This window comes from Falco rusticolus, chromosome 8 (genome assembly GCF_015220075.1).
Source record: "Falco rusticolus isolate bFalRus1 chromosome 8, bFalRus1.pri, whole genome shotgun sequence".
NCBI classification, from domain to species: domain Eukaryota; kingdom Metazoa; phylum Chordata; class Aves; order Falconiformes; family Falconidae; genus Falco; species Falco rusticolus.
In genome coordinates, this window is record NC_051194.1 from 2,206,258 (window position 1) to 2,230,779 (window position 24,522).

At 42.3% G+C, this 24,522-nt stretch overlaps 1 protein-coding gene across 7 annotated transcripts in view; it reads left to right on the top strand.

Moving 5' to 3' along the window:
* The first annotated feature begins 1,685 nt into the window (after window positions 1-1,685).
* P4HA2 (prolyl 4-hydroxylase subunit alpha 2) overlaps window positions 1,686-24,522 on the top strand; it is a 30,518-nt gene continuing 7,681 nt past the window's right edge. For 6 of the 7 annotated variants that reach the window (XR_005105824.1, XR_005105823.1, XM_037398209.1 and 3 more), the window contains exons 1-11: window positions 1,686-1,776; window positions 2,831-2,934; window positions 10,068-10,167; window positions 11,913-12,009; window positions 14,061-14,212; window positions 15,708-15,845; window positions 17,089-17,328; window positions 19,049-19,260; window positions 20,055-20,231; window positions 23,886-23,956; window positions 24,179-24,278. Coding sequence is in view for 5 of the 7 variants with exons in the window: in XM_037398209.1 (XP_037254106.1) it covers window positions 10,086-10,167; window positions 11,913-12,009; window positions 14,061-14,212; window positions 15,708-15,845; window positions 17,089-17,328; window positions 19,049-19,260; window positions 20,055-20,231; window positions 23,886-23,956; window positions 24,179-24,278 (1,269 nt within the window). In the remaining 2 variants the exon portion in view is untranslated. The remainder of the gene's footprint in view (window positions 1,777-2,830; window positions 2,935-10,067; window positions 10,168-11,912; window positions 12,010-14,060; window positions 14,213-15,707; window positions 15,846-17,088; window positions 17,329-19,048; window positions 19,261-20,054; window positions 20,232-23,885; window positions 23,957-24,178; window positions 24,279-24,522) is intronic. The other variant, XM_037398206.1, reaches the window with a different exon arrangement.

Genomic DNA, 24,522 nt, shown 5'->3' on the forward strand with positions numbered 1-24,522 from the left:
TTGACCTTGGCTTCAGGCTGGTGCCCACCAAAGCTGCTCTGTTGCTCCCCTCCTCAGCTCAACAGGGGAAAGACAAGATAACAAGAGGCTCATGGGGTGAGATGAGGACAGGGAGAGATCACTCACTGGTTACTGTCATGGGCAAAACAAACTTAACTTGGGGAAAATCAATTTATTACCAATCAAATCAGAGTAGGATAGTGAGAAGTAAACCCAAATCTTAAAAACACCTTCCCCCCACCCCTACCTTCTTCCCAGGCACAATTTCACTTCCAATTCCCCTGGCTGAGAGGCTCGGCCATAACGAGCAGCAGGTCCATCTGGGAGCCAGCTGGCACCAGCTCCATGGGACATGGGGGCAGCTTCTGGCAGCCCCTCACGGAAGCCACCCCTGTATCCCCCCCATGACCAAAACCTAGCCACGCAAACACAATATGCATTTACACACACATTTTTTAGTCCCTTCCACTAAAACAGAGGAAAAAACCATCTATTTCTCCATAAAAGCAAAAAGTCTAAACTAAAAATAGGTTAAAAAAGAAGCATCAGAACTAAGAAACCCAGCTCTGCACCACATCACTGTCCCTGCAGACATGCTGTTTTTACAGTCTCTAAAATGTACTAATACCTGCAGTGCCATCACAGACTTACAGATTGCTTCTTTCATTGACAGTAATGAATCTCTTCTAAATATATGATGGAAATTAATTTCACCCAAATAAATGTTAAGATAAAAAGCATATGTATGTGTAACATTCGGAGCTCTGTTAGGATGTTCTGGTGACAGCACAGCCAGACCCTTTTATTATGGTTTATGATATCAGCAATTTTGGTTGTGTGTTTTGTTTTTTTTTTTCTAAAAGCTTCAGTGAAATTACAACCTTATGTTAGATATTTTTTTCCGTTTTCCACTTTCTTTATGGATTCTGATACTGTGAGTCATCTCCCCAAACCTGGCTTTTTCAGTCAAATTTTGCTAGATATCCAGTCAGCGAACAGACTTGTGATGGTGGGGGGTGGATTTGGAAAGCCAGAGGTAGCTTGTTCTTGGTGTCTTGTATGGTCTGATTTGGTTTCTGACTCTCAATATTGAAAAGAAGTTATTTTTGGCCAAGGTAATGGTTATGATGTTGAGTGATGGTTGCTCTTAATTGGTGTGAACATCTGTTCGTATAGGGGAAAAACAGTACCTGAGACGTTCTGGAGCTGGCACAATGTCTCTGGCTTGGTTCCAGCTCTGCCCAGGGCTGCGGCCCACGAGCCACCGCGGGGCTCCAGGGCTGCCCCTTCCCCCACACGTACACCCCAGTCACGTTCCAGCACGGACATCATCTTCTCATGTCCCTTGTAAACTCCATTTTCCTTCTCCTGAGGAGACCAGCAGCTGCCCAAGGGGCAGTGCAGCCGGTTCCAACCGCGACCCCACAGAAGAGGCTTTCAGAGCCAGGCAGGCGGGTTTTTAGAAAGCAAGCAGGCTTTACAGGTGCTTAATTTCTCAGTGACATCCGCTTTTAACCCGGGAACACCCCGCCTCCAGGCCGGGCCTGGCCCCACGGCCGCGCCCCAGGGGCCTGAGGTGACGGAGGGCGCCGCTGGGCGCCGCGGGGGGCGGCGAGGCGTGTGCGGCGCTACTGGCGGCATTACGGTAGGGGGGGCGGGGTTGGGGGCGGGGCTTCAAACGTGGCGGCGGCTCAGTAGGAGCGGGGCCGGGCGCGGCGCGGCTGGAAGGGCCGGGGCGGTTCTAGAAGCGCGGCGAGCAGGGCTGCGGGCTGGCGGGTGAGCTGCGCTGCGCTCGGCGGGGCGTGGGCGGGATGGCGGTGCCCCGGGGTGTCTGGGCTGGCGGTGGCGCGGCCGCAGGTGAAGCAGCGCCCGCCCCCTGCAGCGCTGAGGGGCTGTAGCCCCCCGCGGGTGAGCCGCTGCCGCAGCCCGCTCGGGGCTCCCCCCCTCCCCCGGGCTGGCGGGAGGCCCCTCCTGAGGAGAGCGGGGGAAGCCGGGGCCGGGCTGGGGGTCGGGCCCCGTGGGGGCAGCGGGCTCGGGGCTGACTGGGAAGGAGGGCCCGGCTTTCAGGTGCCGCGGTTCTGTGCTCGCCCGGCCCCCCGGCGGGCGCTGCCCGTGCCCCTTGCCTGGGGGAAAAAGCCGAAAATAACATAAAAAAAAATTACCGGGTTTCTCTCAACATGTTCGAAGTGTTATCGTTACCAAAACGTGGCAGGGCTGGTTCCCCTTTTCCTTGCCCTTTGGGGTTTGGGGTGACTGATGCCGCCGCTTGGGAAGGTCCTGGTGCCCGCCGCGTTGCTGGCTGTGTGCGCTGCCAGCTGCACGCTCGCAGGGCAGAGTGTAGGGTGCCTTGTGCTTCACAAAGGTGTTCAAAATCTGCTTGTTCTGCTCCTGTCTCATTCTGTTTTAACCTGAGATTTGTTTTCCCAAACATGCTTGTCCATGTGTGTGGCAGCGGGCGCAGCTGAGCTGGGGTGATGGCCCGGGGGCGCAGGCGGCCGCCGCGGCGGGTGCAGTGCAGCCTTGGTGGAAAAGGGCTGTGCAAGAGAGCAGCCTGGTATCAAAGTTAGCTACCACAGCTCAGCTGGGGCACAGTAGAGCAAAACATGCTTTTGACCAGACAGGAATAAGTTTATTTCAAGCAGCAAAAAATGCCCTTGTAACCTGAAAGCAAGAAGGAAAGACGGTGTGTAAATAAAGACAATGTTTGGAGCTAACTCTGTGGTGTTTGGTTTTCCTAGCCCGGCATCACCCGTGTTCTGTAGCAGTACAGAAAGTAGGCTTCCCTAGGAGACATTCTTGCAACAAAACCTCTGGCCCCTTAATTTTATAGGTGCTCTGTGCGGGTGAAGCTGAGCAGAGAGGCCACCACAGCCATCTTTACCAGGGTAATACTTCAGCTTGCTGGCATTAAGGACCTAGGAAATAATCCCACAGGTACGTTGAAAACATATATAGCAACCAATATCTGCCACTCATATTTTACAGGCAGAACATTATTCCACAGCTGTAAACTGGCATTGCTGTGACACTAAGAGACAAGAATTTTGCTTCTTGCTTATGCCATAATTTCTTGAGTTTCTGTTTTTTTAGTGTAGCTAATCATGCTCTGGGAAGCAGTGCAAGGAAGTATGAGCCCAGAGTATGATTATGTATTTCAAAGACAGTAACAGCAGAGGGAGCACAATTTACCATTTAGTGTAAGAAGTTTTTTGCTCTAGGTTGAAGTCAGGAATCCAGTCTGTTTATAATTTCCATGCTGTGCATATTGGCAAACTTCCAAAGAAGCAAGCTGTAAACATAGATGTTTTTCCTATGAATAGTTCTGATTTTTCTGTATGGTTTTCAATATGTCTGAGAAATGAGAATGCAGTGTATTGTAGGGGGCAGGTTCTGGGGTGATCTCAGAATAGTCAACCCCTGCACCTCCGCGATAATGTCTGATTGTAATTAAATTGCTGATATTCATTGAAAGAAACAGTTTGCTGACAGTAGACCTTTTCCTACAAAAAAACCCCCTTATTTCTGAACAGGAGGATATTTTCCCTAATACTATGAGCCTGTGGAAGGTTAAGTATCATGGTAATATTAAAATTACGGGATTTGCAAAGTAAAATGCAGTCTAAATTTTAATGTTGAAAAAGTAAGCTCTAGTGGAAAAAGAGCATGCAGTTTTGCCATCTTCACTGACTGTGGGATTTGATCTAGGCTGTTTCATGTGGGGTGAGCTTGCAGATACTGCAGAGTAAGATGCAGGCAGATTTGCTGTGCTGTAGACTAGTGTGAATTTTCTTGCCTGCTGGAGTGCAGAAGAAACATTCTTTGTTATGGCTTTCAAAAAAACCTAACTGTTGGGAGCTAATCAAGAAGATTAATTTCTAAGATTGTTATAATGAAGGATGGCACAAGTTGTCCCATATTAGAAGAAATTCATACAGTTTTGCATGGATGTGCTGTATCCTTGTTAATGTGTGCAGGTGGACAACTTTTCTTCCTTTTGGCTTGCCTTGAAAAGTACAAGGTAATTGTGCCGTATTGTTTGTTAGCCAATTACAGTTGTTTTCAGATGCACATTAAACCCTTTGGGAAGCAAGGTAGTGATGTTGGCATAAGCATGTTTGAGCAGTAAGTGCAACATGTACTGGAGAAGGAGCTGGGAAGCAGTTATTTGATGATGGAGGAAAGAGAACTCGCTTCTGAGGAGGCACCTAATATTGAAAGGGAGCACTGCCTCTCATGTCTCCCTGGGCGTGGCAGAGAGCTAGCTATTTGTAGCAAGGTAACTAGCTGCATGCTGCACCGGTGGTGGTGTGAATCCTGACATGAGGTTTGAGATATGATGGGGCAGTCTGAGTGGGGCACTGACAGGCGTTTATATCCAAAATTCTGTGGGTCAGAGGAGTAGCTGAATGCTGGATCATCTGAATTGATGTGGATAATGAATTTTGGCTCTGAATTACTTGTTTTGAAGTCTTCAGCTAGTGGTTGCTTTCTTAGGATAAAATTAATGTTTCCTTAGTATTTAATATTTTTTTTAAAATAGTTTTATAGCTGCCACAATGTGCCAGGCATCTCCTGACTAATGTATCAGGCTAATCTGCAAGAATTGAAAAACTGCTACAACCTGGATGGTTTTTTATGACTGCTTTTCTTAGAGAAGCTTGTCCTTGGCAACATCCTGAAGATCTGTTTACAATTAAGCCCATCTTTTGGCTCTAAAAAAGTATGTAAGCAATCTTGCAGGTTTTCTTGTATTATTTTCCACTTAAATATAATTAGCCTTATCTACAGCCATCAATAGTGATAGATTGTTGCCTGCTTTTGAAACTCCATTGTTTGTGGAGGGGAAAGGGAATGAAGCCAGTTGCACTGTTACTACTTCATGCTGTGTCTGCAAGCAGTAAGATGGGGTAGAAAGCTGTGGCATTTAGAGAAGTCTCAAATGGAGTTGTCTCATCTGAGAGTTCAACCTCAAATTGCTGTTTGAGGATGGGCCATTCTTCAGAGCCTGGCATGTGGGCCTCCGCTGTATGTGCACCAAGAACCAATCTGTGGCCTGATGTGACTTTGAAGTAGTGATTTGCTTGTTAGATCTTGCCATGATACTTTAAATTTAGATACATGTGGAAACAGCATTTTAGCAGTGATTTTCCAGGTGTTTTTAATAGCATAGGCGAGACCAGAAGAGGAAATGGGCTGTAACCCTTACTTGTGTCATCAGCTTGTAGGCTGTTGCATCCTGGTGGTTCACAAAAATGGTATGTTAGCTTTTGACAGTATCTAGTTATACTACTTTGCATAGCAAACCTTCTTCCCCTGTAGCAAAGTGTGGGTCTGTAAGAATGGAATCTAACTAGGGAGTGGTAGTGTACCTCAGTTGCTTGGAGGAAACCGTTGCTGTATGCTCTGGGGAAAAAAAAAGAAAAAAACCCCAAACACCCAGAAACCCCACTCAAAACCTGGAAGAAATAGAAAACTAGATCTGTTAGGAGTAATTAAAATTTGTCATGAAGGAAACATCACAGAGGATGTCTGATGACCTAAGATACTGACAGAGCAGTGATTCCTGCTGTGAACTGTGCTCAGTATTAGTAACATTTTGATGTGGTGAGCTGGCAGTTTGCAGACCAGCAATGGTACGCAGGTTTTTGACTGTAATTTCATAAGGCTTAATGAAGTGTTGCACACTTAGTGTTCTTTTTTCACTTCTGATCTATCAATTATACAAGTTTTAATTGTTATCCAACTGTATTACTATCTTGGAGTGGCTGTGAGGTAATGTCACCTGAGTTCTGTGGGTTGGAGGCTTGAATACAGACTTGGGAAGAAATGCATTCACAGGGGCTGAAATTAACCCTCTGAAGCTCCCCCCAGTCTTTGGAAAGGAAGGTGACTTTGCTGGTAGCAGTTTGGAGCAGCTAAATCACACCCCAGCTCCGTACCTCCCCTGGAGAAGCCCCATAGCAAAGGGAGTGCTGTCATGTCTCAGTAGCGGAGGGAAGGAATACTGCAGGGTTTTTTCTGGAGTTAATGTGATCCAAATGAGAGTTCACAATACAGCAAGTCACACTGGCTAGATTTGCCACAATAAGCAACAATAAGGGGTATGACTTTTCTTCTTTAGACTGCATAGGCTGGTCATGTTCCACTTAGTTTAATTCTCCTCCATGAGAAGTCTGTGCAAATCTGGAGCCTGGATGAAGGCCTTGTTTTTGTCAGTCCATTTTTAGTTAGGCTATCAGGCAATTGGAGGGTTTCTTCTGACTTGTTTTTTTTCTTCTGAGGACACCCTTATCTGGGAATTGGAACTGACGGGAGTGAACAATCAGCCATGAGACAGCACAACTTGCATCTTCGGTTACCTATCCTGTATGCTGCTACTATTACGTTATTTTAAAAGGCGGCAGAATGCAAATCAACTTCCCTTGTACACAGTGGTACCAACTGTGAATGGTACTTGCTGAGTCTTTTTTTGTGGGGTGAAGATGGAGAGAAAAGTTCATGTTTTTAGGGTCTCTAACTTTGGCTTATGTGGGTAGGTGTGCTGCCTGCTGTCTGAAGGAGGGCTCTGTTAGGGTCATGCTCTTGTTCTGTGGCATACAAAGGAGACTGCATCCTATCAGTTTGATCAAAAGTGGGAGCCCTAAAGTGACTGGATGAGTAATAGCTTCTTGTTTCTTCTGACCTGAAAAAAGTTATCCCTTTGGCTCATGTGGGAGCTGGCTTGAATCCCCTGTGACTGGATATGAAATTTGGGGTGGATGAGAAACTGATAACGTTGGCAGATGTGCAAGAAACTTTTGTAGGTCAGGTCCATGTTTTTATCTTCTTGATTAAGATTTTTTAGAAAGCTTATTTAATAAAGAATTCTGTCTAACTTGTGGAGAAAAAATTCCATCCTGGTCTATTTTGTCTAGAAAAACCTTTTTCCCCTCTGCCAGTGCTCTCTGAAGTCTGACAGCACTCTTTCCAGTGGGAGCAATGATTCATTGAGGTCTCACACTCTAAAGAAGTGTCTGTACAATATCCCTTTGGTTAGTTTTTAGCTTTGCTGGCTGGCACATTCAAGGGAAGGAAAGGACCGAAACGTTAAGTATCTGTTACTGTACGCAGAGAAGTTTAGTTCTATCAGTGTTACTGGGACAGTTTCTCATTAGTGAGAGCTGTCTTGCAGGTAAGGCAGTGGTGTACGTGCTCATCTCAAAGGTACGTGTGGCCTTAGGAGCCCCATGCTGATGGCACTTGCCGTAGCCTGACAAGCCAGGGCACTGTGCTGCTTGTCCTGGGCCCTCTTAAAGCCCAGCTCAGCGCAGCCTGAACTGCCGGCTTCAGCTCCTGTGTGGGGAGGTTCTTGCAGCCCAAGGCTGAATGGAGCCCAGCTGCTCTGCTCAAGTGCTTGCAATCTGGTGCAGAGGAATGTTGCTGTTACCATGTAAGTATCCCTTTAATAAAAGGAGACCCTAAATTCACCTGTCCAGCATGATGTCTTAGTCATTTGAAGATGCTGTTGAAAAGAAGCCAGGAAAGTAGGTTGTTTGTGCTATGCAGACTTCCTATCTGGCATTTCTATGCAACTAAGTTCTTTCATTCTCTGTTTGAATAAAACACAGTGGCTTTATAAACATTTGTCTCAGTTATTGAGGTAGGAGGTGCTAATGTCCCTTCTGCCTCTTACCCTCATTGTTAGCAGATGGTTTAGCTGTGGTGGGGTGGGCATGCATACGTGTGTGTATGCACACATGCTTGTGCTGTCCAAGAATGTGGTTATAACATTATGTTCAGCCTCCTGTAGTTAGTTATTTGTGCTGGTTTTCCAAGTAACAGCTGTGAAAAGAATGTGTACAAACAATTTGAAAACCCTGCAGCCAGGTGTCCTTGTTCAAGCAAGAACTGAGTTCTGTGTTTACTGAGGTTTCTGTTTATTGACTCAAGTAAATCTGAGTAGGACGGAAAAGCTGTTAAAGATCTGCTATAAAGACAAGCTGCTAGCTGTAGTAAGTGTTCTTCTTGGCAGATGTCCTCATCCATGAGAACATGGTGGGGAGGTGTAGAGCAGAGAATGTAGAGTTCTGTTTTAAGAGGAAAATTCCCTTGTAATTGTTTTGCCAGGTTTTGTGTAGTGTGTCCAAAAAAACACTCTGCGAAACAATGACAGGCTATGCAGATGGGACAGTTGTGGCTTAATATATCCAAATTAATGTACTTCCCAAGTGCTTTTGACTTGCTGTGCTTTCTGCTACATCACTTATTGTGGCTTTCGGTATTGGCAGACCTCTGCATGGTACTATTCATTCAGCTTTGCTCAATTCTCAGATTACCCGTGTACTAGTTCTGAACTAACTTAAACAAGCAGTTTGGGAATATGTGGTTTGCAGGGGGGGTGAGAAACAGAAGAGAGAAAGGAGAAGACTTATTATAATGCCATGAGACATTTTCCTGCTTACTCATGCTTGCAAACTGTTGTGGTAAATGTTCATGATTCCTCATGCAGTCTTTTAAAGCAATCAAAAGAATAACTTAAAAATAATCATCTTGCCATGTGATAATAAATAGCAGAGAACAGAGTAATTACTAATGTCTTAGTGATGATAGTGATCACTGATGGTGTGTTTGGTGTTTACATCCTTGGCACTGGTGAGCTCAGCTGAGGGTGAGGGCTGCTATCATGCTGTGGGCTTGAAAACCCAGAAGGAAAGAGTGATAACCACCTTTCACTTCTGTCTCATGATGTGCAGGCAGATAGATATATAGAGCCCCAAGGGAACAAGGAGCTAGAGTTGTTCAAGAATTATCTTATTTTAATACCTTCCTACTTGCTGCATTGCTTGAAATTTTGGGATATTCTGTGTTTTTTCCCTTTTGTTCTCTGCTCTGTCCTCCTTTCTCATCAGATTTAAGTGATGCTATTTTGCCCCAAATAGCTGCAGGTTGTTTACTGTATTTGGAGTCAGAGCAGGTTGCAAGCGGTCTTTTCCAGCCACCAGTTTACCCAGTTATGTTGGGTAGGAGAAAAGAATTGCTTGTTGAATTAAGGTGAACAGTTGTCATCATCCTTCTGCCACTGCGTGCATGGGTGTTCTGACAGCTCAGTGTTTGCTGAGAGCGGTGCTTGTATGTGGGGGCTGGCTGTGGTGGCTGTTCCTGATCAGTGAACAGGCGGTTCCAGTGAGCTGTGGGCTGATCCAAGTGCAGCGCAGGCTCCTCATAAATTCTGCATAGGAGGCAGTCCTGGCCATCAGATCTACCAGGGGAATTATAGCTCCCAGGAGTCTGTTCTGTACAAACCTTGCATCCCTTACTTCACTTGGCTACTACCTTGTCTGCCTGTCTGCTCAGTCTTTCCCTTCCATGTCCTGTGTGGGTTGTGCTCTTAGAAATACAACAGCTTGCTTTCAGCCTCCATCTCAAGGGGCTAGGTTTCTAAGCTGGCACAGCCTTTGAAATACAGAAGTCATAAGGGTTGTGCCCAGAGGCCCATGTGCTGGAAAGATGCATCTTGAATAAGCAGAGCTGGAAATTTCAACTTCTCCAACCATTGCTGCCACTTCCACACTACAAAATGCTATATTTCTCTATTTGGCTGTCTCACTGTTTGTATTTCTAGACAGTTTATGTAACTGAGCTTCACAGTATGCTAGAAGTCTGACCATTTAATTTAGACTTTTGTTATTATTGGAATACAATACAAATTTTCATACTCTCCTATTTTCCAGCTATAATCATGCATGACGTGGAAGGCACTGAGCTGCCCTTGCAGAAGATTTTGTTCTCAATGTCTCAAGGGACAATATATTGCTTCTGTCATGTAAGCCTTCTATGGACTGCAGTGTCTTCAATGTAAATCCCAAAGAGTATACCAGAGAGCATTTGGTTACACATTGAGATTGTGTTAAGTAACAGCTTCTGTGGTCAAAGAAGACTTTTTCAAGCTTTACTGATTAGAATTCAGTCTTTCAAGGACCTAAATAATTTTCATGAGGGTGAAATGACTGAAGAGGAAGAATAATGCCTTGGATTTTTTTCTCACAAATATTAATCCTTTTTAACCCTCCTTTTCCTTTTTGCTACAGGTTTGAGCAATCTGGAAGATGAAGCCCTGGCTACAGTTGGTGTTCTTTACCTGCATTTTCCTGGTCTGGCACACAGAAGCAGAGTTCTTCACCTCCATAGGTATGGAAGGAACCAATGCACAATGTTGTGATGAAGTTAATGTGATTGCAAAAACTGAAGTTTACAGTTGCAGCACATGGCTTTCTTCATATGGCCCTATCAAACACTGTCTATGTTAGGAAAAGCTACTCTGCTGCATCCTTGATGCTATTCTGAATTGCAAATCTTGCATCAGTGCAATTTGTTTGCACGTGGGTAACTTAGCACATTGTGAGCAACATGATACAAGCTTCTCCAGGGGCTCTGTCAGTTAAGTTAGACAGTGCCTGTGTTAAGAAATGTGCACCTGTCGTCAACTTGAACACAGTACAGACCTTATGGTAAAAAGTACAGTTCTGAATTTGATTTATGAAAATAATTGAAGTGATAAATATGTGGAATATTTTCTTTCACAGAACCTGAGATCTCCTGTCTTCTCAAAAAGCTAGAGTGAGGGGTCAGAAGGAAAAAATATCCCCCTTGTGTGTGTCTTGGAAGACTTGAATAAATACCAAAGAATTTACATTGTTATAAATTCTGAAAAGAAATTTATTTTTATGACAACTTAGTTCTTGTGTGCTAATGGCTGTGATGCAACCATGTATGACTGGTAGAGTGAAATAAAATAAACACCAACAGAGGTTTCTGCTGTGACTTGGTCTAATATTTTCCTGTGGAATACTGTGGGGAGTTCCCACGCCACCCCCCACCCCCCCCCGCCCCAAGGATATTAGAGATTAACTAAACTGGCTGTTCTCTAACATACGCTTTGAGCTTGGTGGAGCTGTGTTTCTGAATGGTAAAACTCAAAGCTGCTAGTGGTTTCTTTTGCATCACTGTGTGGAACCACTCAGCCAGAGCAAGGCAATGGTGTTTCACTACCGAGCTCCAGCACATGTGCCTGTGCTCTGGAGTTGGCTAAACAGTGTTTAACTACGTGTATTATTTGGTTTTCTTTTTCCTAAGTAGCTTTTTGTACAAAGTTACTGTGAGGGGTCACCTTTTCTTTACACTTAGCTGTTTCTGAACCTTTCCTAATGCTGAAAATAGCACAGCATGCTGACTTCCATCTGCTTAATCATGCCTTGTTAATAATTACTGTGGAATGCTGAAACTAATGCTGTGGCTGCATTTATAAATCTCATCCAGTCTTTCAGTGTTTGGTCTTTGAAAAGCAAAATTTGTCATAGCAATTAGGATTGACATGCTAGCAATTTCCACTAATGCTAATCAGGAGAGAGTTTGTGTGGCAGTCTAGAAACTTTAGTCTGAAATTCCTTTGTACTTCATGTTAGGCTGTGTTTCCACAGTTACCCATATTGAAAAGCTGTAACTTTAAGTGATGCCAATGGTTACACTAACAATTTATTAGTGTGACCTAATCTGTATCCATATGTAGAACAGATGCTTTGGCAACTATTTGGATCTTTTGTTGCTTTGACTCAATAGCTGTATTAATGCTAAACCTTTCTTTTGACTAGCTTGCATACAGTTATAATACTAAAGGTTATTTGGAGGCAGTTGCAGCAAAGGTATGTAAGCCACTGAAACTGGGATTTTAAAAGCCTCTTGAAGCATTTAAATGCCAGACCTGTATGTATAAATAGTTGTTGTGGTTTACAGGCATTGAAGTGCACACCCTCAATTTGTCTGTTCTTTGTGGTGGTTTTAATAGCCCTAGAGCATTTAAGGTCTGTCTTCTGTGCTGTTGGAAACTGTTACTTTTTTAGGTCTGATTAACATTTGCTCATACTCTTGTTTTTTAGGTCAAATGACAGACCTGATTTATGCAGAGAAAGACTTGGTACAGTCTTTAAAGGAATATATCAGAGCAGAAGAGACCAAGCTCTCTCAGATTAAAAGGTGGGGCAGAGGTTTGCATAATGAAGGGTGACAAAATGGCTCATCTGTGTTTGATTACACCACAGCTTTCTGTCATTACTTCTTGCTGCTGGATCTTGTTAGTATTTCCTCAGAATCAGTGATACCATAGGTACTCACTTGGTTGTAATTTATTCCCATAAACCTGTAGAGAAGGGGCCCTGCTTCAGATATCATTTAGACTTCGTCTGCTTGTTTAGAAACTGTCTGCTGGGCTCTTCCCACTTTTCCCTTTCCTTGTACCATTACAGTGCTCCTGTGGAGAAGACTACTTATGTCAGAGGAGCCTTGCCCACTTGTGAGTTAAATGCCTCTGGGTGCCAGCGCTCTGCGCTGCCTGTTGTTTCACAGCACTGGCACTGCTTACGGTGAAGTGTGGCAGTTGCATTTAGTGGAGCATGCACTGAATCCCCAGCTTCCTTCCTGTATTGGCTTTCCCTTCAGGGACAGCTTTCCTGCCTTGTTCCCATCAGTTGCTGACCTGGCTACGGCACATCTGAGACATTATCCTGATTGCTTAGATCACTTGAAAGGCTCTTGCTGACAATCAGTGTTCTCTGTGTCCGTTGGGAAGACTGTTCATGTTTTCTTGAGCTGAAAGTAGTATCTAATAGGGTGTGACACTAGTCTAAATGAGGTCCAGGTTCTGTAGAGCTGAGTGTCTTTAAATGGAGCCATGTTTCAAAAAAAATTCTAAACTCCAGGCTATATGTAGTGGTTTGATCTTCCTTTGGGGCTATAGGGTGGGGATGGGGCTATGGAGCAGTGAAATGATAGGAATGCCTTGGCACTTGTATATACACAGATGTTAATTTCTTGAAAAGCTGCCTTTTCGAGCAAAACATTGATGTGTGTGAGTGCTTTTTTAATGTGTTAAGTGTTCAGATGATTTGTATTTTGCTGTATTTGTAAGCAAGAGTATTCTATCACTGCGTCAGTATTTGAGTCCTTGTATCCTGCTAGTGTATGAAGCATATACTTGGTAACAGAGGTGCTAAATTCTATCATTTGCATATAGTAATGCTTTTCAGCATTGTGTGTTACTTCCAAAATTCAAAATCATTGTGTTGTGAGTAAAGAGGCTAGAACTTGACTGTATTATTTGCAAAATAAATATTAGGAGCAGTGAAAGTCTAAAAAGGGAGTGCAGGTAAGACTGGTCTTAAGTATGTTAGATGATCTGATATCCCTACAAAGGATCTCTGGAATCTTTTGTTTTCTGTTGCAGCATCACAGTACAAAGAAGCCAGGTAGTCTGACAATATTTTATCTGTGCTTATGTGAAGTTGTTTGTAACCATAGTTCATTCATGGCTTACTGAATTTGAGAATACATGCTCAAAGGGGACTTATGTTCAGTTATTAGCTTCTCAGCAGTGTTTTCTTCCTGTTGAGTATCAGAGGAACACATAGCTTGGCCAGGTGTTTGTGTTGAGGGATAATATGAAGGGCAACAGAAGAAATTCTCACTGTAGCATCAGCAATGTAGTTGGCAGTTCAAATGTACTGTGACCAGAGGATGAAGTTTCCCACTAACTACTGCTTCAAAGCTGACCAACAGTGTAATCTGGGTGGCTGACAGCACTGCCACTGTACTTTCTGAGGGTTTCCAGTCTGAAAACCAAAGTTTAGGATTTAGTTTCTGTAAAGCTAAAAAGCTCTTGGAGTTTTATTTATGTTTTTACTAAGAGATAGATAAATGACAGTCATGGTGATTGTGTGCTCTATGTCATTGTTTTCTGAAGTGTATTGTGCTGAAAATTAATGGCTAGACTCATTGCAAGTGACATGCATGCATACAGTAGTAAGGCTTGGAGTAGTAAGCAGGGAAACAAATCCCTTTTAAAAGAAAGACTTGTAATTTACAAATCAGTTGTACTTCGCTCTATCTTTGTGAAGTTGAAAGCTTGAGAGGTAGTGATGATGGTGAAAGCAGCAATAAATTGATTGTAGCTGTGTAATTGGAATGACTTAAGAAGGAATATGTGCGTTTGTAAATTGTTCTCAGACTGAGGTATACACTTCCCATTCCAGCTGGGCTGAAAAAATGGATATACTGACTAGCAAATCGACCTCTGATCCAGAAGGGTATCTGGCACATCCTGTAAATGCATATAAGCTGGTGAAGCGTTTAAATACAGACTGGCTGGAATTGGAAAACCTAGTTCTTCAGGATACAACAAATGGTAAGTGGGGAAGATATCAGGAGGTAGCCTTATGACACAGTTGCTGCTTATATTCTGAAAAGCTGTGAACTCGGCTGTGGTTTAAATATTGTTGCTAAGCTTGTTTGAAACTTAAAGTAATGACTGGCCTCTTGTTTACACATTACCTGAGTGAGTGAAACTTGCCACTGAAACACATTTCAGTCAGGACTCAAGCTGGTACTTGTTTTGTTAAGGGAAAAAGGGGAGAATAGGATATGCTAAAGTTGTTGGCTATGTTGACAACTATTGTTTTATGCCTAGTCTTGAGCTTTATGTTCCTTTATATGTAAAACTCACTTATCTGCTTTCCCAGTCTGTTGCTTATTTTCGTGATCATTGTTTTTTTGACCATGTTGATCAGTGTGTAAGACTTAAGAATCAAAATGAGACCCATGCTGCATCGTTGAAGGCATTCATATCAGCCCCAGCACTGGAGTTGCCAGATGTTGTAGTTGGTCTGTTGATAACAGGATAATACACAATTGCTATCGGTAAACCTAGCCTTCTGAATCAAATGTTTCCAGTACTAATCTTTGGTTTTGCATCATTGTCAAAGTGTCTGCCTGAATTTGCTTCCACAGTTTTGTTTTTTTAAATGGAGGTTTATTTTTACTGGATCCCTGAAAGTAAGGGAGAAGAGACTGTTTTCGGGCAGAACACATGTTTTCCCTTTGTACTCTGCATATGCTAAAGTTTAGGTACTTGGAAGTTTTATCCAGCTAAGATTTTTATTGCCTTTTGGAATAGTCATCCTAGATGGAAATAAAATACTCAATTCTATTGAGTATTTTTGTCATTAATTCTTTTTCTAAAGGCTTCCTTTTCTAGTTCTGCTTGCTGTGTGACTGGAAATGCCTGGGTGGTTTTCCTTCAGTTAATCGCCCTGCTTCTACCCAACCAACCTGCTGTGTAACCTTGATATGTTTATGTAGTTCACTTATTTTATTTCTAAATGTCATCTGGTTTTACTTGTCAAGTTTAAAAGCCTCTTAGTGAGTAAGGCTGTAGCCCTATTTAGGGGATCCTGGATCAGAGTCTGTGTCCCTTGGGCTGAGATCCTGAAAGCTCTCGTGGCTTTACAGGTTGGAGTACAGAATCTGAAATTGTCCAGTATGAGGATCTGCAGTTGTCTCTCGATAGTTCCAGAGAACTGATGAAAGCTCTTAAGCTTTCATGCTAGAAAGAGATTACGGGAAAATGAAGATCATAGATTCACATTGTACTTTGGTAATTGTGTAGCACAAGAAAGCTAAGAGTTTTGGTTATTTATCCTTTATCTTTTGCTTGTGAGCTGTATTTCTTAATGGGACAGAAAGCATTGTGTTTATAACTTGGGAGCCTAATAAGACACTTAAAACCTGGATTATTTGAATCTCAATTCCCAAAACACAGCAGGTGTTTCCTTTTCTGTGGTAATCTGGTACTGATATTTATCTAAACTCTGGAAGTAACATCTTCCCCTTTTACTGCAAAGGATTTATTACAAATCTGACAATTCAGCGTCAGTTTTTTCCAACTGAAGAAGATGAGACTGGAGCTGCAAAGGCTCTGATGCGCCTGCAGGACACATACAAACTGGATCCTGAAACCCTCTCTCGAGGAAACTTACCAGGTAAGTGCACAAAGGTCTCCTGCTTTAAAAGGAACTGGTAACATCCTCAAGCTCTTTGCAGAAGGTGTTTCTCTCCAGAAGTCTCTTTTTCCGTAGCGAGGAAGAACCGTGATGCTGAGTGTCTGTGTGGCTTCAATTCTTGAGGACATTATCTATGTCAGTGCTTTGAGAACCTACCCAAGCCAGAGCTATGGTCCGCAGTAGCGTGCAGCTCAAGTAGTGTGTTTTTTAAAAATTAGTATTACTTAAAAGAAAATGCTGGCTTTTATGATTGGTATACCAAAACAACAAAGGATGACATACTTTCTTGTGCTAGTTGCTGTGTAAGCAGATAACCATGGATACTTCCTGCCCCAAATAACTTATGAACCAAGGGAGGGAGCTGCTCCATAATTCATTGCTCTGGCTCTTACAAAGCTTGGCTCTGTTCTTGTTCGTTGTGGTCTTCCAGTGAGGCTGTGGTTGAATAACTTTGCTTCTGCTCTTTATCTGTGAAATGAGGATTAATAGTGTTTGCCACAGAGATGTTTTGGAAAGTGCATAGTATATTGGGATGCTTCAGTGTTTTGGCAGCTGAGTCCTGATAAATGTTTGTTGCTGCTTATGAGAGGCTTACTGAGACAGGTTATGGTTGGTAGCAACACCTTGTTTACAAGCTGAATAGGCTTTGCTGAAGTGTAGGTAGAGCAGCTGACTGTATAGTTTTAGTTATATTTAGGTTATTAACAATGAACTTAAAGTCTTACCCGTGTATCTGCTGAGCTGGAGCAACCAGAAATCAGTGCAGTTAGTCAAATGGATACACAGTTTGTATTAATAGCCATCAGCTTTCTTACGCACAAATACCCATCTCCAGTAACGAGCAGACAAGCTAGCCCTGCATTTGGTCAGGCTTCTCTGATCATCTACCGGTGTTAATTTGTAGGTTCAGTAAAATCTGTTAAGCTGCTAGTCTGCTCAGCTTTTGTCTAAACAGAACACTCAATAGCTTAATGCTGTAATTTCTATGTTAAATGTCTCAATTTCCAAAGGAATTAATGCACAGAATTAGGATAGAATTTAATCTTTAACTCTGAGGGTGATCAGTTCAGTACAGAACCTAAAATATTGTGAAAGTATTGACTTTTAGAAGCCTTTTTGGATGATGAAAATGTGTATTTACAGATGTTCCTCAATGCGCCCATGTATTTGAAGGCAAAGATGCTTCTGTGTGGATTGCTTAAAGCTATCCTTTTGGTTTTAGGAACAAAATATAGATCAACTTTGACAGTTGGTGACTGCTTTGGTATGGGGAAGACTGCTTACAATGATGGAGACTACTATCACACAGTGCTCTGGATGGAACAAGCCTTAAAACAACATGATGAGGGGGAGGATACAACAGTCAGCAAAGTGGAGATCCTAGATTATCTCAGCTATGCTGTTTTCCAGTTTGGGGATTTACACAGAGCCATGGAGTTTACCAGGCGCCTGATATCCCTTGGTAAGAACAAAAGACACCCTATCCTAGCACTCGGGAGTATTGCCAGCAACAGAGCCAAGAGCAGTCATGGCCCATACATATTGGTGAGCTGACTGGAAGGATATCATGCCAGGTGACTTAAAATAAACATAGGTCCTGGAAAAGACAACTATTCTACATATGCATGAAATAACTTTAGCAAGCTGACTTATAGTCCATGCAGTTATTACCCAAAGACCAAATGTGTGTCTGACTGCAGTACCTGTGAGCTTTGCTTCAGTGCACTGACACACTGTGTTTGGTAGCGGTTAAGTCTTGAGTTTCTCGAGTGGAGATAAAGACTACCACAGACTTGGGCAGTGTGCTGTAACTTCTGTAAAGTCCTACTGACTTCATATACTCCTCTTCGTTCCTCAGTGCAGGTATTTTTTGATGCCGAAAGACTACCTTACCTGAGATCTTAAAGTATTTATTTTTGAATATTTAGAACAGGTTGAGTTTTTTAAAACCTCCTTTTCTCTCAGGTCTGTTTCTAGCTTTTTCTTGGGTAAGCAAATAAACATTGCTTTCTATCCAACTTTGCCTACTTCCTGCATAGAGTTAACATCTGCTGTGTTATGTATTTGTGTTTTTTCCTTAACCAGCTGTGGTTCTTAGTTTAGATGTTAGTTGCATCCTGAGTGTGGTTGAAACCTTTCTTTTGAAAAATATGTATCGGTCTAATTTCTGCAGGCATTGGAATTCATAAATCAGAATCTAGAAGAAAAAGAATATGTATTGAATCTAGCTCCTTCTGCAATAGGGTTTAGCACTGACAGCAGAATCCAAATCCTTATCTGCACCAAACAATGGAACAGACTTGGCAGTCCCCTCTGGGAGCAGCAGCTTTCTCTGCTCTGGGCTCAACTTCCTCGTCTGGCTACTATTAGCCTAAGCTGTACTAAGTGGTTACTTCAGTGGCCTTCTGGGTTAGTTGTGTAAGATAAACACAGTTAAGTTTGGGAGGGCCAGAAGGGAAAGAAAGTTTTCTAGGTGCTGGTGTCCAGAAACATTGGTGATGGGAAATTGTTCCTTCTTAGTTATGCTGGGTGAAGACCTATTGATGATGATTATTGATTCAACTAACATGATTAATACATCACTAATAAGTTCAATGATGGTAGTGATCCAGGATACCTCCCATATAAGCCTGTTACAGACATCTAGAGATGGATGCTGTGGGTGGGCTGCTAAAGTGGTAATGCATACCTGTGAGCTTCCCAACTGTGAGGAAGTCTTTGGGACTGAAGTTTGTGGCTGGGACTCCCTTGCAGTCCTTGGCTAAAGCATGCTTGCACAGTGTGAATGAGGAGCATGGTGGAAGGGAGGGGTGCAACAAGTAGACTACCTTGATCTCTGCTGATGAGCTTCATGATCTGCTTATCTTAAGTAGAACTGGTCAGAAAAGCTGAAAGGAAAGGAGGTATGTGAAGACCAAAACCATTTGGATTTGTGTGTTATTTCCCCCCCACCCCCGGAATACAAGTTTTGTGACAGATCCTTACAGAAAAGATTCTTTTGCACACTATGCCTATCTTCCCTCTGCAAAGACAGAAATTTCCCGGTGCCGATGCCTTTGATTGCCTGATAGTGCTTTAAGAAGGGGAGAACTATAGTTGTCTCTGATACAAAGACCTGTTTGTGTTAACAGTTCCTGAGATTACATACCTCACTGGTTCTGTCTGTTTTTCTCCCAATGAAGACAGTACTCATGAGAGAGCAGGCAGTAATCTGCGGTACTTTGAGAAGTTGCTGGAGAAGGAGAGAGAGGAAGAGAAGAAAGAGAGGTCAATAAACAAAACCGTGACAACAACAGAACCAGTGGTGCAAAGTGGTGCCTATGAGAGGCCTCTTGACTACTTGCCAGAGCGTGATATCTATGAGGCCCTTTGCAGAGGTGAAGGGGTAAAAATGGTAAGAGAAAGGCAAAAGTTTCTTGACTACGCGGCCTTTGCATAAGGGTGATCAAGCTTGGTGGAACGTGTTAAGTTTTTTCTTTGTGAAACTGTTTTTTTAAGAAAAAATTAAATGTAGTTCTGTCCAGGCTGAGATCTGTACTTTGTCTTGGCCTCTCTATCTTTAGCTGTTAATCCTAGACAGAAAACCAGCTTTCAACTGTAACTCTTCAAGGTTGAAAATTGATTGGTTCTCCTCAGTCTGCCTGCTCGGCCATTTCAAATGCTGGCTGTAAATATACTTGGAGGCTTTTTCCACTAGAGTTGGTTACGCTTTGCCACACTTACGGAATCGTGTTGTTCCTTCCTTTTTGCATCTTAGACATGTCCTTGTGCTGCAGTGACTATTTTGACCAGCCAGTCTCTGTTACTTCTTGAAAATGTGGCTTTAATTCACAGTGCAGGGAAAGGAATCCATTTATTCCATCTGCATAGTCTTAATCATAAGAACCACACTTTATTTACAGGTGGCTGTTGGTGCAATTATTTGCTTGATCTGTAACCTATTATGATTTAGTTCTCCTGAACTTTAGTGTTTTGGATGTTGCTCAGTGGTATCTTGAGTGGCATATGTTGCTCTTTATTTGCAGTAAATTGCAGAATCACTCATGCTTACCTCTTAAATTTGCTAGTCAGCTGATGACTTTTACAGTGTTTGTGGAATGAAGCTCACTTTCCTTTTTTGTCTTGCCTGTTTTTAAGTTCATGAAAAGTGGTTAAGCAAACAATGTTTTGTTTGGCATTTTGTTTCAGACACCTCGAAGGCAGAAAAGGCTCTTTTGTAGGTACCACGATGGAAATAGAAACCCTCATTTGCTCATAGCTCCCTTTAAGGAAGAAGATGAATGGGATAGCCCTCATATTGTACGGTACTATGATGTCATGTCTGATGAAGAAATTGAGAAAATTAAACAACTAGCTAAGCCAAGGGTAAGTTTCCCCTCTTCCATCTCACTAATGACTGCTAATTCCATGCTTTAATCTCTGTTAGCAAAGACTAGGCAAAGGATTTGAAAGATCTGGTTTCATACTACAGATGATACACTGCAGCTGTGAGCCTAAGGGGAACGATTTCGAAACTGCCTGGTGATGTAGGACCATAAAGCCCAGGCTCCTGAAGGTATTTATGCATTGTTGCACTTAATTATGTGAAGTTCTCAAACTGGCTTAGAAACCTTTTAGGAAACTAGGCACTCGACCTGAAAAGGTAGATGACTGACTGACAGTGATAAAGTAGGATGTCCAATATACCTGAAGCCTGCCTTTTGAAATGGAGCCAAACTTCACATGAAAATTAAAAAAAAGCCTAAATTCAAAGAGAAGTGGAAAGAAACAATGTGTTGGTTTTTAAGTTGTGCTAGAAGAATATCTAGAGGCTTGGTTTCCTGCTTCAGGTAACCTGGAATCCACTGCTGCTGTTTCAAACTGTTGGCTAGACCTGCAAAGAGGCAGGCACTTTAGATGCTGTGGTGCATCCATGAGTGGAACTCTGGTGTTCTCCTGAGGCTGTACACGGCTCATTGGAAATAATGTGATACAGTTAACACAGTGGAGAAATCATTTGTGCTCTTAAATAATTTCCTATTTGGGACTTGAAGGATGGAGTACTTGGAGCACTTAGCTCTGACCTTTCCACCTAGGTAGCTGTCTGGGCAGCAAAGAAACAGATGTGACAGCTTCAGCATGCTAAGTGTAGATTCAACTCAAATGCAGTAGCTTTGAGTAGCAACCCTAGTTTTGATGCAATACCAGTTACCCATGGTGTGAATTCTAATGACTGCACACAATAAAAAAGCAGCTACCTAATGCAAAGCTAGTAATTACCCTGTCTGATTTTTTTCTGGAGGTGGAATTTCCTGTCTGTTTCCTTTCTGGCAAAAAAGTGTGGCAGTGTGAGGTCAGTAGTAGACGCTACACCTTTTTTGTCAGGTCTAACAAGCATGTAAAATGAAAGGCTTCTATTTTTATAGAAGAATAGTTCATTTTATAACTCCTCTAGCTACTGCTATGAAGAGTGGTATATTGAAGTTCCAGTCAAGAATTACCCTTCTGTATGTATTTCTAAATGTAAACATATAGTTAGGTTGAGAAACTGATGCTTCCTAGGAACATGAATAATTTGGGATGTTTGTGAAGCTGGACTTCTATGACTACCAGCCAGCCATGGGAGTATTGGCAGAACACTTCTGTCTCAGTGAGGACTCTCACCTCCATAAATGGAGACTTTTTCCTATTACATCATACTGTAAAACTTCAAGAGCTTCAGATGAAATGGAAACATTCAAATAGGGTGTGTCACAATCTATTTTATCAAAATAAGGACATTCTAAATAAGACAGATTTTTTCTTTTAGTGTTTTCCCTTTTTATTGAAAGATTTATTGAAAATCTTAAGTCTTGCTCACTGAGTTTTGCTTATATTACTAATAGCATAGGAATTTTTCATATAATCTATGTAGTGTAGAACTGGGACCACTTCCTGTAAGAATAGGTAAATATTGTGGTCTTAAGCTTCAGATGAAAGTTTTCACACAAAGCAAGCATTGTCTTAATTCGTTGGGGTTTTTTCTAAATCTATAGCTTAGCTGCAGGAATAGCTTTAAATTCTGCAGTACTACTGAAAGAATGGGAAAAGCAAGTCCTGTAATGAGATGGTCCTTAATAAATATAGCTTAATTTCAGCCAGGAAATTTTAGTTAGCAATCATGGAAGCTTTGACAGAACTCTGAAGTAGTGTGTTAGTTTTGGGCTCAGAAAGATGAGCACTTCCTTTGTTCTAAAATGTATTTGCAAGAAATTTCTACTTTGGGGTCCAAGAACTTTAACATTATCTGCAGTTTACACTGCCAATACTTTTTGTAGAGAAACAACATCTGTATGTGATTGAGAGTAGCTGTATTCAAGTTGGTTTTCATGCTTGTTTTGCAAAATGCAATCACTTGTTCTCCAATTCCAAAAAGTAGTTCCAACTTCTCAGGCAATACATCAGAGCTGGCTGGGAAGGGTCAAGAAAATCCTTAACTTCATTGGTGTAGGTAGCATTGGGACAGGTCTGCCCTGAAAGTATAAGAACCCAATTCCCAAAATTCTGGCTGTTCCCTGCAATACAGGCATGGCTGAGCAGGCAAAAAAGTGTGGAGGGAGACACATGAATATCTTCAAACTCATTGCTATAGGGTTTCAGCAATATGGAATTTCAGAAGGAAAAGCCAATGGACTACATGCTGAATTAAATGTAGACTCTCAAGAGGAAGACTGGGTAAAGCTTCTGACCAGTCCAGTGTGTTATGATGATTCTTCAAAGCCCAGCAAATTACTATTATAAGGCTGCGCTCTCCACCCTGAGAGGAAGCCTTACATTTGTCAGTTGGTTATAACAAGTGAGGTGTAGCTTGTATGTCTTAAAGAAGCCTGCCTATCAGAAAGAGGAGATATGTAATAATGTGAATGTAGCCAGCCTTATTTTAGTTCCGATTTGTTTAGGTCAAATGCTAGGTGCAGAAATCAAGCAAACATATACAAGCTTGAAAATGCAACAGAATGAAAAGTTTGGGAAGCTAAATTATATCACGAAAGCTATGCTTTGTTAAATGAGTGAAGAACAACATTCAGTCAGCCCAGCTCTTCTGTTATGATTTATGCAGGAGAAATCTGGAACAAAATAACAGTGAGTCAGAATTACAGCAACAGCTGTGCCAAAACTCTTGTATAGGGACAAGACAGCTGACATGGATTGTAAAGCTGGCTGGAGATGTAACTGAGGAAAAATGAAGGAAATAATTGACTGCATGTTCTGAAGAAAATGCAAATAAAAGGCTTTCTGTGACCTACAGTTAGGTGGAAGGAAGGAGGCATGATTTAAAGTGTGGTTTGCAGGAGTTAAATTTAAATGTGGTCTGAGTTTGCAAAAGGACTGTCGCAGTTCTTGGTCTCGGCTGCAAATGTAAAACCAAAGTGACTTGTGTTATGCTGGCAGTAGTCTATTGCTTTGATGCTACAGCAAACATAATCAGTCTTGCCAAGTTCCAGAATTGTCCTACAAATATGATGTGACCTAAGGGTGATGTGTTACTTACTGTTTAAAGTGTATGGGTGAGCTGTGCTTTTGCAAAGTTACCTTCATGGTGTAACAACTCAAACTGTCTCTGTGCATTAGATGTTCCAGGCATCTTCCAACTGGAAAATCTGAGCATGGTAATGTTGAGAGTTGCCTTCAGGAGTTTTCTGCCTTGGGCTTTGTATGTTGTGAGCTTCTGTTGTTACTTCTTGCCAATACTGACCCCAGCTGTTTAAAAAACGTACCTTCAAAACCTCTTTAGCAAGCAGTACTTATGGATTTAATGAATATTGTGGCTTGTGCAGTCAAATTCTTTTTCCAGGATCAAATACAGGTGATGGATTGCACTTGTTTCTGCATGTATTGAGCAGAAATAGGAAAAAACATCTCTAGGTTGGAGCTATAACTTTCATCCAGTGATACACTGAAGTTGGACAGATCAGGTGTTGATTTTGGTTAAGATGAGAGGAAATTTTTTCTAACCTGTAGTTGATGTGTTTCTTTCCCCTTGGGATTTTTTTGACACAGCTGGCACGAGCCACAGTACGTGATCCCAAAACCGGTGTCCTTACAGTGGCTAGCTACAGGGTATCAAAAAGGTAAGCATAGAGAAGAGTTTAGCTTTAAGGTTTTTGTGCTTAACAGCTGTCACCTGCTACCTACAGCTGAACTGCTTTGCATGTAGCAAGAGCTTGCACAACAAATGCATGGTAAATGGCTCTTAGCTATCTGTCTTGGGGCAGAAGGATCCTTCTGCCTTGGGAAATGCGGTGCTGTGGTTGGTATTCCAAAATAATGTTTCAATCCTTCTCTTACGCTAGTTCATGGCTGGAGGAAGATGATGATCCTGTTGTGGCCAAGGTGAATCAACGAATGCAGCAGATTACAGGGTTGACAGTGAAAACAGCTGAACTATTGCAGGTTGGTACACCTGTCTTGTCAGACTTAATAACAGTAAAATTAGCTGTTGGTTGGGGTGATCTGGTGCTTATGCAGATATAAACAAAGCTGGCCTGTACCTAGTCCCTCTTAGGGGTTCGTTCTATGGTGTGCTGACTACGCACACAGAGTAGGTAAGGCCTGTATGAAGAGTATGGGGTGTTTCCAGCTGCTGCTAGCTGTAGGGACCTGGCAGGTAGATGGCTTTCCCTTTGTGTGCCAAGCA